The sequence below is a fragment of the Synchiropus splendidus genome, chromosome 5, assembly GCF_027744825.2.
Source record: "Synchiropus splendidus isolate RoL2022-P1 chromosome 5, RoL_Sspl_1.0, whole genome shotgun sequence".
NCBI classification, from domain to species: domain Eukaryota; kingdom Metazoa; phylum Chordata; class Actinopteri; order Syngnathiformes; family Callionymidae; genus Synchiropus; species Synchiropus splendidus.
This window is the reverse complement of record NC_071338.1, coordinates 13,711,936-13,731,244: the sequence shown is the minus strand read 5'-3', so window position 1 is coordinate 13,731,244 and position 19,309 is coordinate 13,711,936. Positions and strand designations below refer to the sequence as shown.

The following is a 19,309-nucleotide window of genomic DNA, read 5'->3' as shown; positions in this document are numbered from 1 at the left end:
TAATGCTTTTGTGTCATTTGCGATGTGAACATGGATCTTCCCTGTGGCAGTGTTAACTGGTGGTAAGATTAGGTGAGCTCTACTTGGGAGAATTTCCTCAAGTGTGTTTGGGGATCGCTGTGTAGCTGAAGTGATTTCCTGCAAACAGGAAACACAGTGTTTTCCTGTGGGTGATGTGGCTTCTCTTGCCTACATCCTGCTTCAGGCTATCAAGGAGGGAAGGAAGACTGACCAGAGCTTTGGAAGGATTTTGGCCCATTCTTGTTATTCATGAGATAAGTCATGAACCTGATCTGTTTGGGTTAAGTTTTATATTTGGCTTTTCACTTATTTAGGTCACTGTGGGTAACGCAGAAGCCAACGGGACTTGCTTGAATGCTGGGATTTCAAACTGTTCAAGACAAATTGTGCGTACAGCAATTTGATGACGAGGACATAAACTGAACACAATGATGCTCTATCTTCCTGTTGCAATCAGCAGTAAAGTAGTTTCATTGAACCACATCTGCTGCACAGCCTTGTGCTTTGTGTTGGCTTAAATATCTGGTCAATATAATGTTAGCTTGTTTCACAAAACATCACAATCAACCATCATACTGTATCCCACAAACTTTTGTGCAAAAACATGTTATTATTATATATTATTATTATTATTATGAAGTGACTTTGAATGTTAAGGTGTCAAGTATAATTTTATCTTTCAAATATTCCAAGAAATATCTTTGCTGAGTGGGCTGACTTGTCTGCTATTTTGTTGAATTGCAGTTAAGCTTTATGGTGATGTGTGCTTTTTATCTTGATCTTCTGTGTTTAAAACGTTCTTCCCACTGAATGCTAACAAAGTGCTCAGTTTTGAGAATTTACTCCATGTCCCATTCTCTGTGTAACTTTAATAGTATTGACATGCCCAGCAATTAAATCATTTCCTAATTTTCTGAAAGGCGATAACATATATTCTAATAACCACGGGTTGTTTGATGTGCTTGGATATTCTTTTTCTCCTCAATTCATCTGAATGTCAGGATTAGTATTTGACTTTGAAGAGCTTGAGTGAGCTGTTATCATCTCTACTGGACTGTTATGGGCCAGGCAGGGCCAGGCAGGCTGTAGCCTGAACAAAGAGACCCTGTAGTGTTAGATCATTGTGCGTGCGTGCGTGCGAGTGTGCAAGAGTGAGTTTGTGTATGTATATGTGTGTGTATGTATGTGTGTTAGCGAGCAGGAGAGAGAAAGAGAGAGACAGAGTTTGTGTGATTTCACATGTGTGTGGTTGGCTACTCTTTGTTTCCCAGCCCTGGGCTTTTGCTGGCCAGAACTCAAGCCTGACTAATATGGAAGTATAAATACACTAGGCTGCCGTCAGTTTGTGCAACATCAAGCACACCATTGTTTCACACTACTCTGTCACTTCAGAGATAAATACAAGTCTTTGTTCCATTCAGTGTTTTCAATAAATTGTTTGGCAGACCAACTTCATTTGTTTGGAAGCATGTATGATTTCATTTCTTGACCTTTGCATGATCCTTATATGTCAGAAACAATCTATCAATGTGGTATATTATAGAATTGAAACTTAACCCATCATATTTTGTGGCCAAGGCTAGCCAATCTTGTGCAACACAAATATTCTGCATCATTGTAGCTGCAGTATGATGGTCGCTAACAGAGCTTTATGTAACAGAGGACGAATAATTATGCCTTGTCAGGCTATTTAGTGTGGCTCCCTGGCAACTTGCTGTAGGCATCTCTGACTGGGAGGATGCCCCAGGTCAGCCCCAGGGTGAAAAGCTGGAGGGCATTGTTGTAATGGGAAATGCAACTTTTGACTTCTTGCCATTAACTGCTGCCTGTGCAACCCTTTTGGTACAGATTGACTTGCATGGAAAAGATTACAATGGTTAACAATGTGGTACAAAATGTAATCAATTGATATGACCGTCTCCATTTTACATTTTCAATTATTATTGTACTTGACAATGTAAAACACCTAACTGACAGTAAAGTCGTGTATGACTTTTGTATATAATGTACCTAATGGAGATTTACCATATTTGCAGCATTTTCAAAATTGGATAACATTCTCAGTCCATTCTGGTGAGCTGTGCTGTCCCTGGCACCTGTGCATAACATTAGATCTCAGGTTAAAAAGCTGCTGCAATACAGTAATGGCATGAACACATCTTTTTGTCACAGCTGCAGCCCAGTGAATCTGTTCCCAATTCTGTAGTTGTGTTAGTGAACTAGTCTTTTCCCACACATTGGTCAGCCTAAGAAAACGTCCATTCATAGCTGTGATTGAATCACACAGACTGTGCAACCTAGTGCTCAAAGTCTGAATACACAGTTCAGTCTCCATCTGCATTTGTAAATACCGTTTGTTGTGTAGGTAAATCTGCCAACAGTGTAGCGCTCCTCCTCCAGCTCCTGCCTCCCTATCAGTTTAACTCACAGTTCAAGGACAAGGCCACCCGCCTGCCTGGTTGCTTGATGGCCTGGTCACATGACCCCAGCACCCTCTTGTTTTTCTTGCCGCACCCCTCTGTGTGCCCTCACTGTTGGATGAATGAACACATGGATGAATATATCACAAAACAGTTCGGGGAATAGTCGGGTTTTGGAATGTTGGAGGGAGCTGTGGTTAAATGGGTCACGTCCCGCCGCACAATAGTTGCTCTACTGTGGGACTGAAATTGTTGTAGAAGGGGACATGGGGATCAGAGAAGGAGGGATAGGTGGGGGACACCCCAGCCTGCTGTGCCAATTACAGACATAAATAGTATCCACACAGAGCCACCATGGAAATTGGGGTCAAAGGGTTAACTGTGTATTGTGGAGGGCCACGCTGACTGATTTACTTTTGTAGGGTGAGCAGAAGTGAAGGGAAAAATTAAATCCCTAACTTTGGGGAGCTGGGGTTTTGCAGCATTTGCAGAGTTTTCTGTGGTGCATTGCATTAATTGGTGTCAAATGTCTATGTCTGATGCATTTTCCTCAATTTGGTATTGTTTGTTTGTTTCCTTGGCATAACAGCTTTCTTCCTTATTTATTGCTGCCAAGTCTTATCAAGTGGCAGAGTGAGCTGGACAGAGAAACCTGTTTGTATTTATGTTGCAGTGGCAACATAATGAGAAATGATGACATCACATGGTGGTGATAGTTGATGATTTCCAGCCTTTGAGAGTATGCTCAAAGGCAAGCAATCGTCGAACATGAAATTTGTGTGGAAAGACATCAAAACACGATTTAGTCTTGCTCAACCAGGACGCCGTCATTTATTGTTGCGGGTTTGTCATCATGAAAAAGCAGCGTTGGACTTCCATTTCTGTTGGATCTTCGCCCTAAATCACTATAAATCATTGAACTTTAAAAATTGAACTACTTCTATTTCCAGTTCCTTGAGGAACACAGTAGTTCCGATTAGGGCTACAAAGACTCGCCAACGTCTGTGAGTCGACCAGCCGTGACATCATTGCTCTCTTTCCACGTGTTCACGGCTTGGTACAATCTGCAGTAAGAGGAGAACTTACCGAGGCCCCGGACTGTTGCCAGCCAAAATGTGCAAACGTTTGACAACTGATATATCGAATATTAAAGTGAGATGCAACATTTGCCAAACGTATCTTTCAAATCCATATATAAACTTTCGAAACAATATGTAACACCGTTTGCAACAATTTGCATGTATTATTTTCACTTTTAAAAGTGACTCTGCTGACTAATCGCTGAGGTAGTCAGTGGCTTGTCGACTATCCAAATAGTCATAGTTGCAGCCCTTGTTTCAATAGATGCTGACTTAATATTTGATTCTAAGACAGTGTCAACATTCTGAGGTGCTTGTTACATACGCGTATGTTTTAAATGAGAAAGACAAATGGCCAAATACTATAACGTGTTCTGTGATGTGATCCAAATCTAGCTAGTTTGGTGGTAGAATTTGAAAATCAACTTAACAGCGCACAGTGGCGAGCTATTGCCTTTGGACTCGCAGTCGAATAAGCCAAATCATTTTGTTGTGCTCTTGCTGAGAATGTAAATAAATGTGCAACTTTTCCTGACTGTCCTGACCATCATATCGTTCCCCACCACGGCCATGTCGTCCCTGTACACTGTGCATGAGCGATTAGGGAAGGTGATGGCAGTAATGACCGTGGTTAGGCTGAAGATGATAGGTGAGAGGGCTTTGGTGTAATCTGATGATTAAGGGGTGAGGGAGTGAAATGATCTCAATGACGGGGTGGACACGTGAGAGTGTGTCATTAGAGAGGGGTGATTACAGAAGGTGTACTAAATAAGTGCTACTTTTGGTCTGGGGTGTTGATGTCTGCTCCTTCCTCGCCTCCTCGGTGTGTGCTCAGCATTCTGCCACACACAGCTGTGGCATTACCGCCTGCAGACAGTGGGAGCAGACAGTCTGTTTTCCACAGCCACTGGAGGGAAATGAATCAGAGATGCATTTTAAAGCACAGTACAAATTGCTTGTGGGGATTAGAACTTAAATCAATGACTTGTAGTGAAACAATTAGTTTCCCTCACCAAGAGTGAATTATTTAGTAGCTGTTTTGATAATGCGTTACCGCAGTGCTACACTGAGCGCAGTATATAAGCTCTGGACTGGGAGTTGGGCTTGATAAATCGACAACGCTTTGAGTGTTGTTGGATACACAATGGGGAAACAAATGAGACCTTGTTAGTACGTTAGGGAATCTTGTAACAAAGGATCGTTTCATCCATGAAGAGGAACATGACTTATGTAGCCGATTTAGTGAGTGACTAATGCATCCATGTATGCTCAGCATCAAATTAGTCCAGTGTGGCAAGTGAAGGTAGCAGCTAAATATCATATTTGCTCCTTCTCTCCAAAGAATATACACTGTTCACTCTACTTTCAGGACATCACTCATGCTCTGGAGGCTGTTTACTCATCTTGCTGTCATTCGTCATTTAAACGTGGGGTATTATTGGTGAATTAGTCATATAAGAAGCATCATATTCTACCTTACTTGTTGTCAACGGTCATCCACAGCGACATGTTCACTCAGCAAAAACACACCGTAAACTGAGATAATGTTTGCATTCAGGAGATATCCGAGTTGATAGATTAACGTGATCATAAGAGTAGAGCAGAATGTGCCATTGCTGCCACAGAAGAGGTATAGTCGCTTCTTCAAAGCTGGTCCTCACCATGCTTAGAATTGGACATCATTCTTCTCTTACCTTCAGAATACATATCAAACACACCTCATTTAGTCAATAGATATATGGTGACAGGATTTCAACCCCACACCGTTTTTGCCATAATGGGCCATGGCTTCCTATATGGCCATACACACAACAAGTACGACCTGATGGTTCCTCAATACCTGTTTATGATGTACTATTGAATGAGGCACATGCCTGGATTTCCGTTTTCTTTCAGTATTGATTTGTATAAGGATCTGAACTTTGTACAAAAAGGGTGGGTGGTTCGTTTTTGTGTTTGCATAAACTTAGGTGGCGTACTGATGTCATGGTGATGCGTCAAAAAATCCATGTCATGGTCCAGAGAAGAGCACATTCTCTTGAGAATTGAATTCAATTGTTACGTTTTTGGAATGAAACAATGAATTAGAATTTTCTGACATACATTTGATTTCCTCATGTTTTCCAGAGTGCAGCGATGGAGGAAACTGTCATATGGGAGCAGCACACAGTGACGCTGCACAGGGTAAGTTTCCACATATTTGTTACTAGTGGCCCTTCCATTTTTACTCCTTCTTGTTCTTGGTGATTGCAATATTCCAAGAAGCCTCGTACATTCAATGTTTTTGCTAGTGGATCTCGACAAAGCTCAACTCCTTGTATATGAAGAACCAGCTGCAGGAGCAGGATGTGTGGTGCAGAGACAATAGTCAGGGTGTCCAGATGGCCGGAAACAAGTTAAGGAAAACAGAAATCAGCATCCATTTCCCTTGTTCTTCTCCCACTTCTTTCCTGTTGGATACAATCCTTTCACAGCTTAAGAGAATATTGAATTGTAGTTGCATCGCAGAATTGTATCAGATTGTCGCCCTGTACATGGTAGACTGAGTTAATATGTCAGAGTGCACAGGACAAGTCATGGCATTTACATAGCTGCATATGTTTCGTCCATGTGGAACCAGTGTTTTCAGTCACCAAAACCACAACTATTTGGAACTGGCTCCTAGATTGGAAATCATTGGTTTTGCTTCTTCTGCGCAACCCCTGTCCCCCTCTCTATTTTACTTAGGCTGGTGCAATCCCAGTTGACATTTGCAAATGTCTGTTAATTTTGTGATATGTGGATGCAGATTTTTTTTGTCTGAAGCACTTTTTTTCTGCAGGGAAAAGGTTTTTTGTCTGGATAAATTAGTTAAATAGTTGTGTTGATGATATGTGAGAATGACCATCTCTGGTCATCTGGTACATTCCATGTTATTGATCCAGTCCCTTTGTCCATTAAAATCCCAGCAGAAAACTTTTTTTTCTAAATAAATCTAACTCTGTCATGTATAGATGATTGTTGTATGGGTATGTTTTTTATGACTCAGGAAAGGCGATAACCAATATTAGGCCATTATCAGATTTGGCTTTGGTATTAAGAAATTAACTATAGTGATATTAATTTGTTTGCAAACTTTCCGTGAGAAATACATTCTTATACAGAATGGGTTTTATTGCTTAAGTTGAACAGAAAAATGTTGACTGACTAACTTGACTGAATTACTCTCATTGTAACTTTTTTAAAATAGGTGCCCAGTCTAACCACTAAATTCTATGTTTAAATAAAATCAGAGGTTTGGTAAAAGGCAGAAGATTTCACTTGCACTTTGCCAAAGCCCTGAATGAGCGTCAGGCTATATTCTTAACTCAAAATGGTGCAATTGGAGAAATATGATGGCGGCAGATAGCGATGTCAACCGATGGCCCAAAAACGGCTCATATGTCGGCCAAACCGATAAATCGTCTGAGTTCTAGTTTCTTGGAGGACTGACTACCTGCTTGTACAAAGAATAAATGTAATCCCCCCAAATATGCAACACAAGATCTCATTAAAACATGTTGGTGTTTATGTGCCTCATTCCTTGCATGATAAAAATCAATGGACTTGTTTGTCTGAGTGTTTTTGATTGAGGCTGAGACTCTGTTTGGTTGATGATGATGTACCCAGGGATTGAGTGAAGTAGCTGTCTAGACTGGCCTGCTTGCTGTAATTTAATTAGCTGGAGCTTTGTAGCCACTGAGGAGTGGCCACGAGTGCGATGTCACTCCTAGCTTTGCTACTTTGCTGCTGTGTTGTGAGTCATCGTATGACAAGTTGCCCTGAAATCCGCCTAGTACATTGATAATGAGTCACATTTTAAAGACATCACATACACAACTGATTGTTGCAATCTGTTTCTAAATAATATTGGCTGTCCAAAATGTGTTATTACTGGCTTACCAATTATTTTTTACCTTCATTTCTGTCCGTCTATCTTTCTCTGTGTGTATGTAGGCCCCTGGATTTGGTTTTGGCATTGCCATCTCAGGGGGGCGAGACAACCCTCATTTTCAGAGTGGAGAGACGTCAATTGTGATATCCGATGTTTTGAAAGGAGGTCCTGCAGAGGGGCTACTGCAGTAAGTCACTGACAACACAGCTACTTCTCATGTATCTGTCATTTCTTGTTTCTACATCATTTTAAATACTAATTGTGTGTGTGTGTGTGTGTTTTCCAGAGAGAATGATCGTGTAGTAATGGTCAATGCAGTGTCTATGGACAATGTAGAGCACGCGTATGCAGTGCAGCAGCTCCGCAAGAGTGGCAAAAATGCAAAGATTGTAAGTAGGCCACGTCTTCTTCACCTGCCTGTTTGTGAATAATAGAAGTATGCATTCTCCCTGCTGACCCGACTGTGATGATGGTGTATGATTAGAGTTTTCCATTTTGAGACAAGGTCGAATAATGAGAACCTTTTTGTGCTTAGACTATTCGTAGGAAAAGGAAAGTGCAAATCCCTGTTTCCAGACCAGGGGACAGAGAGACGATGTCGGAGCACGAGGAAGAGGATAGCGACGAAGAGGATGGTTGTGATCATCACAGCGGCCGTGCTGGCCAAAGTGCCCATGGAGGAGCAGCTGCAGGCACAAGCACTGGTCGGCGTCATGACCGTGAGCGTAGCAGCAGTAGCAGGCGGGATCACAGTGCCTCGCGGGAGAGGAGCATCTCACCCCGCTCCGATCGCCGCTCACAAGCCTCTTCTGCTCCGGCCAGGCCTGCCAAGGTCACTCTAGTCAAGTCCAGAAAAAATGAAGGTAAGAGACATCATGTCCCTAAAATACAGCGAACTTGTCCTTGAGATGCAGTTGTCCTTACCCCCAATTTAATATGAATTAATCATCCATAACAATTCATACTAATATAGCGATAGTCAAGTGCCGCAAATTATGGTTGTTAACTATGCTTTTGTGTTTTATTTTAACCTTACAAGCAGAATATGGACTCCGGTTGGCAAGCCACATCTTTGTGAAGGACATCTCTCCTGAAAGCCTTGCTGCCCGAGATGGAAACATTCAGGAGGGAGATGTTGTGTTGAAGGCAAGTTAGACAGTCGTCATTCAATTCATGGTTACTGAGATGAAATATTCAGCAAGGTCTGCTTGATTTTGCAAACATTTGATGAACCACAGAACATTGTGTTGAAGCTGTTCCCTGGTTGTCCAATCTTCCCTTGTGCTAATCCATCTCTCTCTTCCTCCAGATCAATGGCACAGTTACTGAGAACCTGTCGCTGATAGATGCTAAGAAGCTGATTGAGAGGTCAAAGGGCAAGTTGAAGATGGTTGTGCAGAGGGATGACCGGGCCACCCTTCTCAACATCCCAGATATGGATGACAGTATCCCTTCAGCAAATAACTCGGACAGAGATGGTACAAATGAGTTTGAAGATGCAAAGTTGATCAAATATGTTCATGAAATACCCAAGCAGTTATAAAGTGGGCACTGTGATTCAACTAATGATTAAATGCTAATTTGTATCCCATTTGAATTCCACAGACATTTCAGAAATACATTCGCTCACATCCGATCATTCCAATCCATCACATGGGCGTGGAAGTCGATCGCGCTCGCCTGACAAGACCGAGCCCTCGCCTCATCTTCGTCACTCCCCTCGGCAGATCAGTAATGGCAGGTGAGCACCCGCACCTTATTGTAAATCTGGAGATGAGACCCGCGTCCCACACAGCCATTCATTCTCAGCACCACTTTATAAATCATCCTCACTCCGAGACATTATCTGCTGAGTAAGTACTTCCCCCGGTAATGTGTAAATCAGTAGTTAAGGACAGGGCATGCATAAACCATCAGGGTCCCACAGGAACCATTGATGTGGTCAAATAATGACTCCTGTGGATGAGAATTGAGCGAGCCAGGAAGTATCGATCCATCCACAGGTCTAGGAGGGTGTAAAGTTTTATCAACAGGGAAGACTTGCTTGCAATTTTGTTTGTGATATTTGTTGTCATTTCTGTCTTGACTCGGTTTGAACATGGATTTGTTGTATTTTGGCAGCTGATGACAGAAGCTTTTATGAGTACAGACAAACATCAGACATTGGAATTAAGAATAAATATAGTTTGTATTTGTCAATCTTGTTGCGTCAATGAGTGTCCTTCAAGAGCAAAGTATATGAATTTGCATACAGTACAATTTGGCAGATTAATCTTTTTATATAATCACTTATGTATTCATGGTTTCCTTCTGAACACATCCAAGGTGTGATATGCAATATGGTATTTTGCTGTGTATCTGCTGAATGGATTTTAGGGTGTTAAGCCTTGTCATTATTCATTTATTCATTGGCTGAAGTGTGAAGCATGGCACCATGTTTCTAGTGAGAACGCTTTAAAATAAAATTGGGTGTCTAATACTAAGCACTCATTTATTTGGAGAGGAAGGAAGATTTCTGTCCACTGTAATAATAATAGGGAGTGGTTCTACACTCTCCCTAATATTGCTGGGCTAAAAGGAATGTGACATACTTCCCACAGTGCTTTATCCTAGACCAGATGGTTGGCTTTACCTGATTGGCTGTTGAGTTTAGAGGCATTATGTACTCCAGGACAAGATGCTTTAACTGGGCATCATGAATAGACTCATCATTAAAAACGGCCCTCATCTCGAGTAAGGCTGGAACATGCAGTGAACATTGGCCTGAGGCTCTCCGTGCTGCTGTTTAGGGAGTTTAGTCAAAATCCTTGTATCATGGTGCATCTTACGGAGGCATGCATGTGAGTACATTTATGAATTTCTTTTTCATTCATTTGTATAACTCTCTTGTTAAAAATGTGCTGCTGACTTTTGTATTGCATTTTGTTTTTGCTATTTTGAGGTTTAACAACATAAAATGCTGTTTCTGAACAACTCGTGTAAAATTAACTCACCAATTCATGCTTTAATATCTATTTACCTCGATTCATCTGTTGCTTATGCAGTTATTAATTCATGTACCATGCTTAATTCAACAACTCAGTGCTCAGCAGACCCAATAATAATCCCTAAGGCTGGCCCCAAATATGTATCAGTGTAGTTCCTGTGAATTTCTGTACTGTTTTCACATGAGAAGTTGCGGCTTCGAACTGCTCCTTAAGTCTGCACCTTCTCATTCTAGTACAAAAGCTTTTGAATACAGTTCAAGTACTGTGCCAGCAAGCAGTCATGTGACAGGATTGGAATTCAACCATTGTTTTTAGCAGCAGAGTCCTTTCTGCCTGGCTAGACATAGTATTCTATCTCACACACTTGCTCGCAGGTTTGTTTATTTAACCGAGGTTGAACAGGAACTTGGACTTAACGGAATTGTTATTTGAGAGCTTACACTGTGTTTCTCTGCATGTGCATTATTCAAAAAGTTACTGTTCAGTGAGAGGCCATGTCTTAGATTTTGAGCAGCAACTGCTGTTGTTAACTCAGCAGGTGAAAGAAAATCTTCATGAGTAAGCAATAGAAGTCAGAGGTTTGTATACTTTAAAGACTAGCTGTCAGGAAATGTATCTAATGTATCAGCTGTTGAAAATGCATAATTTCGTACCTTGATTGCAAAACATTAGCAATATGTTGTAATGAAAGTGTAGTTATGAAGTACAGCACATTTATCCCTTCAGCAGATTAATGTTCTTAGCAGCTGTTTGCGAAATCGTGTGCAGCTTGGAAACAACTCAAACATCAACCTCAGTTGCTACATTGCAAAATCTAAGTGGCCATACTTGGTAACTGCTACAATCCACAGAAGGTTTTGAGTGACGTATCATCTTTTTTTCAGCCACAGGACTCGAGATGATGAGCGCATGTCGAAACCAGGGGCCATGTCTACACCTGTCAAGAGCTCTGATGATGGTGTCTTGTCTCAGTCCAGTGATCAGACCAGCTCCAGAGATGACAAACTTTTACCCCCATTGCCTGGTACACATATTATTTAAATAAATCTCCAAGAAAATGTGACAGTATTTGATCCTCAGCACGCACAGTAATTCTGAAGTCCATCTGAACAACCATGAAATCAATGTTTTGTTTTTTTTTCACCAGAACCGAAGCCTGTTTATGCACAGCCTGGGCAGCCTGATGTTGATCTCCCAGTCAGCCCGTCGGATGCCCCTGTGCCCAGCGCTGCCCATGATGACAGTATCCTACGGTAAATGTCGTCTTTGCCTGAATTTGGTCCTGAAGTATTGGTATTTTCATCACACCATTCCTTCTCATTTACTTTATCCTGATCCATTGCTTTTGAATGTGTGATTTCACTTTGTTGTGTTTGGACTCATAGCCTGTTTTGTCTTATTTGTCAACATCTGTTTGCCCCTCCAGGCCAAGCATGAAGCTGGTCAAGTTCAAGAAGGGAGAAAGTGTCGGTCTGCGGTTAGCGGGAGGCAACGACGTGGGGATATTTGTGGCAGGAGTTTTGGAGGACAGCCCTGCAGCTAAGGAGGGACTGGAGGAAGGAGACCAGATTCTCAGGGTACTTGACACTGGAGTGATATGTTTACATGCACGTGGCCATCTCACTTACTTTGATAAGGAATGTTTATCAACATATGCTAACAGCTAGACTCATAAATAAACACAAGTTATACTGCTACTTCATTTATTTAGAGACAGGAAATGTTGACAGAAGTTGATTTAACATTTGGTCTAAATGGTTCAAAGTTTGATGCTAAGCACAGGCGTTCCACAACAATCAGTAAAGAAAGTGTGATTCATGGCCACAATGGATTTACAGCTGTGTTCTGGTACAATGCATCCGTTCGTCTGTGAGTCATTCCTGTGCTGTGCCTTGTGTCCAAACTCCCTTGTTTTCAATGTGAAGACACAATGGAAGCAGTTCTTGCACTCTGACCTCACAGTAACAGCTCCCTCTCTGTTCTGTGGGACTCCAGAGAAACATTGTTCTTTGTATGACTGAAACCTGACGTCATTTTCAAGCATGTGTTCATCAGACAAACTCTGAAGACAAAAAGTGGTTATTTCAAAATTAGAAATGGTTTTGAATTGAAGACTTTTATCACAAATAACAGACAGTGTCTAGTTTTCCTTCCACTTGCTGCAGCGTAGATGCTTTTGGTGTTTGTGTGCGTTTCTCCCACTGTGCAAACACACATGGTGAAACTTCCAGGATATTGTTTTCCATCTTCAGATCCCTTTCCCTTTAGTCATGGTGTGCTAGCAGAGATAAAGACATTCAACCTCCTGTTCCAGAGAAGGTTGGAGGGGGTCTTGCTGGGCCACATTGATTCAGTCCATGTGTTTCTGGTTCCCCCGCTGCCTCCTTAGCAGAGTCAATAAACAGCTGTTATTGTGTTTGGGACAACAGCAGGAGGCTAGTGGGAGGCAGTGAAAGGGGGAGTGACTGGACCTGCTTCTGTTTGTCAGGCAGTTAATTCAACTTGTTGCATGTGTGTGATTAATTATTGCTTTTTATACTAAATAATGCCATATAATACTGTAGAAATTAGAGCTGCTATGTAGTTCTAAAGAAGCGAGCAAATCCTTGTCCCTTCTGTTGCTATTTGCAGGTGAACAACGTGGACTTTGCAAATATCATTCGGGAAGAAGCTGTGCTGTTTCTTTTGGATCTTCCAAGAGGAGATGAGGTCACCATCTTGGCGCAGAGAAAGAAGGACGGTAAGAATTGACATCACCATCTTCTTCATGAAACAGCATCATCACAATAATGTCTTTCTCTCCAGTGTACCGGAGGATAGTTGAATCAGATGTTGGCGACTCATTCTACATCCGCACACATTTCGAGTATGAAAAAGAGTCCCCCTATGGTTTGAGCTTCAACAAGGGCGAGGTGTTCCGTGTGGTAGACACGCTTTACAACGGCAAGTTGGGCTCCTGGCTTGCCATTCGCATTGGCAAGAATCACCAGGAAGTAGAGCGAGGCATTATCCCAAATAAGAACAGGTAAAAAAAGTCTGTGGTCACACCCTTATCACTTGTCCATCTGGTTCTTAAACAAGGTGAATCATGTCTGGTGACATGAGTGCATGTATAAGAAAAGTTAAGTCACAAAGTGAGCAGTTTCACATGTTACATTTGTTCTTTGAAAATCGTGTTCATGGAAGATGGGCACATTCCTTAACTTTGATCTGCTGTATCATTACGATTACCTCACTAATATCAGTATGCAGGGACTGTGAAAAGTACGCCAAGCAGACATGAGACAAGGCTGGCAAATGTTCACAACAATTCATCCTGTTGTGTTTGACGCCACTGAATATCTGTAGCTAATAATCCTTGACCCATAACGTTTTGTTTCCCTTGCTCAGAGCTGAGCAGCTGTCAAGCGTGCAGTATACCCTGCCCAAGACACCAGGTGGAGACAGAGCGGATTTCTGGCGATTCCGTGGCTTGCGAAGCTCGAAGAGGAACTTGCGGAAAAGCAGGGAAGACCTGTCAGCGCAGCCTGTTCAGACCAAGTTTCCTGCATATGAGCGAGTGGTGCTGAGGGAAGGTGAGTTATCAGCAATATGTCACTCATTTGATGTGTTGATATTTACAATGTTTTAAACAGGAAGGGGAAGGTTGTAATATGAATGTACTTTATTACATATATTGACATATAAATGTGTTTTTCCGTCTTCATGAGGTCATAATCAATGCAGTAAACCATTAAAACATCAAGCACAATTACCATCTACTGGTTAGAAATGTCTTTATTGGATTCTAGCATTTTTGTGGTGTGTTACACAAAATGGCTGCACACAGTTGTTCAGTAACGATAATGGCGTTCCGTTTAACAGCTGGATTCCTGCGACCTGTGGTCATTTTTGGACCAATAGCGGATGTGGCGAGAGAGAAACTGGCCAGGGAGGAACCAGACATTTTTGAGTTGGCAAGTAAGTAACGGCTTTTATTGTCTGCCTCTTAATGTTTGTATGTATCATCATGAAAACATTTCAATTCTCATGGCCAGTCATTGTTGCAGCTCATATTCTCAGTTCTGATTTGGAGTTAATGTTGTATACTTCTTAGTATATGCTCCTGTTGTAGCATACTACATACTGAATTGATGGTATTCAGTCCAGAGATTCTGTTCCTTGAGCTTTGTTCCCCACAAAACCCCCACCCACCTGTTTCATACATGCAAACCTTAAAATGACTCTGCTCAGGAGGAAGACGATTTTACTACTTACCACTACTACACATTCTGTTTACCTTATGTAATCTAATTTGAAGGTGAGTCGGGTGTTCCCTTTGCTTCCTCTGTGTTTCTAGCTTCCTCTTCCCTCTCTATTTATCTTTGTCGCAGTTCTTCGCTCTAGGAAGAGCTGGGTAGTTTGATTTGCATCCTGAGAGTCCTTGTCTATTTTCTCAGGCAAATTGAGATTTGTTAAAGTGCATATTTATCACGTGAAGGAACGACCACACACGTTCACAATAATGTCTTTGATGCACTTTTGAGTGACTCAATGATGTTTGTGTAACTCTATTTTCTTTTCAGAAACACAGAAACAACAAGGAGGGGAAAGTATGTTATTTAGTCAATCAATCCTAATGTTTATTGTTTCTTTTATTTTTATTTGATTGATTTATTTACTTATTTAATTGATTAAGAAAGTATCTAGTGAGCCAGTGTTAGAAGCAGAGAGCCCTCCATGGTATGTCATTTACCAAAGTTAGAGCTCATTTAAGATTTTTTAATTGATCATTTTACACCCGTTTAGCTGTATCCCTTCTACATGGGACAACTACCTGTCATATCTGTGTAGCTAACCAAACATTTATAGTGAACATAAGTGAGACGTGTGAGTAGACAGAGTATAATCCTACACTGGCTTGATTTTTCAATCTGTAACCATTTGTGCATCATTGAAGTTCATCCAAAACTCATCCTTTGGGTGAGGAAATCAAACTAAACATACTAACCAGGTTTGTTGACTAATGTTCACATTAGTGGTCCTGATGATGATGGCTACAACTGCAACATTGTTGATTTGGAAACAGCTTGTTGGCTATTTTGCACTTCAGAATTTATTTAAATAAAGAAGTTGTGTTAGTATACCAAATGTGGATATTAAACTGTTTTTTTTTTCCCCAGTGAAGTCCTTGTGTTAAATAATATTTTCTTCACTGGCACTGTTCATAATTTAGTACCAACAAACTCCCAAAATCTTAATCTTTCTGCAAATTGCTTTTGGATCTGCGTGTTGTTTTGAATCCGTCTTGGCGGGTCATGAACAGTGGCAGAAGAGCGTAGATGTTCGTGCTGTGTGTTTATGTAGACGCGTCAATTGCTGTACATCCTAGTGAGATGGCTGCCCAGTACTGTTCCCCGTGTTTCTCAGCAGGAAACCATCGCTTTCTTAACGTGAATCATAAACCCCTCGACACATCCTTGCTTAAATCCCTGAGGCTTACAATGACACTGTACTTTCATTAATCCCAAATGACCCTCCTGTTCTCGTATTTCATCTCCATGTTTCTCCCGAAGCACATTTCTAGCGCTGTAATTTACACTGCTATATGCACTTGCACGCTTACATCGATGACAAGCCATTTCCAAAATTTTCCACTACACACGGTACAGAACTAATGCATGTGTTGGCTGGTGTCCTTATTTTGCCTCTACGATACGTTCATCGGCACACACTTGTCCTCTCCTGTACAGAGATGTAAAAGCCATTTTTAACAATTCTTTTTATGGGAGGTGACAACTGCATGATATGTAAGGATGCTTAACTGGCGCACAATGTGTGATGTTTTTTATGTTTTCATGCTGCTTTGATGGTTGATCGTTCTCCATTTCCTTCCAGAGAGCGAACCACGCGATGCAGGAACGGACCAGAAGAGCTCGGGCATCATTCGTTTGCACACTATTAAACAGATCATCGACCGGGTGAGGAGAAGCTATGCAAAAGCCCGAATATGCCTGTTATGCATCTTTGACAACTGAATGTGCAATTGTGTTTAGCTCACTGCTGCCCTCTGGTGTCTAGGTTTGCTCTTACAGGCAAATTACTCTCAAAAATGAAAGTATTCATAGACGAAGAAATTATTCATAACGTTTAAATTACCTGTGTTTGTTCCGTTGTCTTTTGCATTTTTAGGACAAACATGCTGTGCTGGACATCACGCCGAACGCAGTGGACCGTCTCAACTATGCCCAGTGGTATCCAATTGTGGTCTTTCTCAACCCAGACACGAAGCAAGGTGTCAAGAACATGAGGACACGGCTTTGCCCAGAATCCAGAAAGAGTGCCCGGAAGCTCCACGATCGAGCTCTCAAGTTGAGGAAGAACAACCACCACCTTTTCACAAGTGAGTCCACAAGGGGCGAGTCACATGTCTTGGATGAAATTTTCAGGAGAAATTGTATCGAAATGTTTTGTATTTATTGTATTCCAGCCCTTTGATGTTAGTTGTGCCTTTTTTCTTTGTGTATTCAGCAACCATCAATCTGAACAGCATGAACGATGGCTGGTTTGGAGCTCTGAAGGAGATCATCCAGCAGCAGCAGAACCAACTGGTGTGGGTTTCTGAGGGCAAGGTAAATCCCATTCGCTTGGCCTTCATGTGTGTTTGGTTCTTGACATGTAATGTGGCCATTTCTCCTTGTCATTATGGCACACAGGCTGACGGAGCAACAGAGGATGACCTGGATATCCACGATGACCGTCTGTCCTACCTGTCAGCCCCAGGCAGCGAGTATTCCATGTACAGCACAGACAGCCGCCACACCTCTGATTATGAAGACACAGACACAGAGGGAGGAGCCTACACGGACCAGGAGCTGGATGAAACCCTGAATGATGACGTGGGGCCACCCATCGAGCCTGCCATCACTCGCTCTTCTGAGCCTGTGCGTGAGGACCCACCTGTCATCCAGGAACCCCCTGGCTATGTCGTCTACCCACATACATTGCAGCCGGACCCTCTCAACCGCATCGACCCAGCTGGGTTCAAGGCTCCCGCACCGCAGCAGGTAGCGTTTCTGAGAGCTGTACGTCTCCCCTGTTGTCTGGAGGACGTGGTTTGCGTTAGAAGGGTTTTCTGGAGGCGCTATTGAAATCCTTCCTGATTATATATAGCAGTATTTAAAGGTTATCGTATATTATCTGTGAGAAGTTACACCAGCTGTGGTCCAATACTTATCGTAGCAATATATAAATACACCCATATACCTCATCACTATTTATATATATTTGAAATAACTTGTTAACTGTTTGATGTTTTTGAGTGTGTTTTTTATTTTTTTCAAAGGACAAGAACTTTTATTGTTCCTCTTGTCATCTGTACTCCACATGATGGCTGATTTGGTTGTCTGAGGATTTATTGTATCAGTATTTACCGATGTGCACTCCCTACCTATGAATGAGACTGTGACGCACCAAAAAGTATTATTTGCATGCAAGTGCCAGTGTTAATAAGTAACCCCATGTTCACATGAACTGTAACCACCCAAATTTGCTATTGGTGTTGCCAAATCTATTACCCTCACGACATGTTATTGTACCTCATTCAGAAAGCAGAAAGATGAATAACTGTCTTGTTATCCTAGAATTAAAAGCCAAGTAGTATACTCTCACGTGGAAAGCTTGTCCTAATTCAACCACCGTTGAGCGCATGGTTGAGAGAGGAAAAAATTGGCTACATATGTTTGGAACCTCAGAAATATATATGGGCATGTTGTTCAGGAAATTCTCTGCAAAGAGGATGCAACAGTACCTACTCTAGAGGCCGTGAAGCTAGCTGTAGGTGTTAGGTCTGCAGCGTTAAGTGTTATTAAACATTTCTGAACCACTTCACAGAAAGCAGAGGCCGCTGTCGTCCCTAGCGTCCCCAAGCAGCCTGAGCCGCTGGCTGAAACAGTAACCCCTGTCGCCGACGTTACTGTAAAAAGTGTAGAGGGTCAGGGCCCTGCCGAGGCTCCTGCAGCTGGCCACAGCAAACCAAGCCCCATGCCTGAGCCTGGCTCACTTAGGAGGCCCACCCCTGAGCTAGCCACTCAGATCGTCCCTCCAGAACCTCTGCAGTCTGGACAGACCAGTTCAGAATCCAAGGTATCCGTTTGACTGTCTCTTGATGCTCCGGTACCGGGCCCAGCTCAGCTCGATCTGACCTGACCGACCTCCTGTGCTGCTGTTGCTACTGCCTGCGAACCTCCATGTCTACCGCTGCAAAGCTTTTGTCTCTCTTTTTCATGCATGTTGTTGCGCCAGTGCTGCCCAGAAGAACTTACATGTCACTGTGCGAGTGTGTGCATGTGTTGGACTGTGTCCCTGTAAGAACAAAAAATGGTTTCAGAATTGCTGACAGTGAAGTGGAGTTCCTGCAGCTCCTAGTGATGCATGGCCGCAACATGTTTGGCTTATTATGTGTTCGAACAATCGTAGACGACTCGTGCTGTCAATAGCAGCTTGCTTTTTCTTGACATCTTCATTGTAAAAGTAACCATTGATTTTCCAATTGATTTCAATTTTTTTGTCATTAAACCACCACAGTCCGGATGAGGACTGCTAGAGAAAAAAAAATTGTTTCGACAGACTGCAAACATTGTCATTGAACCAAATATTTTATGAGTGGAAAATTAATAGTTACTTCATTGAGGTTTTTCTTGTGTCTGTAAAATAGCAACTTTTTTTATGACATTGGATTTGCTTTTGTTTGCGCCAATACAGTGGGTGACATGTTTGTGTTCAATTGAAGGAAAAACATTTTTTTATTGGCTGAAATTGCAAAAACAATTTGCTGAAACAAACATAGAACCCACTGTTTTGTGCTCTAACTTCTCAGTTGATTTTGTAGTTGCTGAAGTGATGTGGGAG

The 19,309-nt window shown here is 42.0% G+C and overlaps 1 protein-coding gene across 7 annotated transcripts in view; it reads left to right on the top strand.

Annotated features, from left to right (window-relative positions):
• The window catches only part of tjp1a (tight junction protein 1a), an 85,827-nt gene that overhangs the window by 58,654 nt on the left and 7,864 nt on the right, over positions 1-19,309 (top strand). For 3 of the 7 annotated variants that reach the window (XM_053866451.1, XM_053866450.1, XM_053866447.1), the window contains exons 3-22: positions 5,648-5,704; positions 7,496-7,620; positions 7,720-7,822; positions 7,969-8,296; positions 8,473-8,579; positions 8,743-8,911; positions 9,039-9,174; positions 11,305-11,444; positions 11,568-11,673; positions 11,847-11,997; positions 13,052-13,160; positions 13,226-13,445; positions 13,811-13,995; positions 14,285-14,380; positions 14,986-15,012; positions 16,298-16,380; positions 16,592-16,802; positions 16,931-17,031; positions 17,116-17,466; positions 18,293-18,544. In XM_053866451.1, coding sequence (XP_053722426.1) covers positions 5,648-5,704; positions 7,496-7,620; positions 7,720-7,822; positions 7,969-8,296; positions 8,473-8,579; positions 8,743-8,911; positions 9,039-9,174; positions 11,305-11,444; positions 11,568-11,673; positions 11,847-11,997; positions 13,052-13,160; positions 13,226-13,445; positions 13,811-13,995; positions 14,285-14,380; positions 14,986-15,012; positions 16,298-16,380; positions 16,592-16,802; positions 16,931-17,031; positions 17,116-17,466; positions 18,293-18,544 — 3,057 coding nt within the window. The remainder of the gene's footprint in view (positions 1-5,647; positions 5,705-7,495; positions 7,621-7,719; positions 7,823-7,968; positions 8,297-8,472; positions 8,580-8,742; positions 8,912-9,038; positions 9,175-11,304; positions 11,445-11,567; positions 11,674-11,846; positions 11,998-13,051; positions 13,161-13,225; positions 13,446-13,810; positions 13,996-14,284; positions 14,381-14,985; positions 15,013-16,297; positions 16,381-16,591; positions 16,803-16,930; positions 17,032-17,115; positions 17,467-18,292; positions 18,545-19,309) is intronic. The other 4 variants (XM_053866453.1, XM_053866449.1, XM_053866452.1 and 1 more) reach the window with 2 other exon arrangements.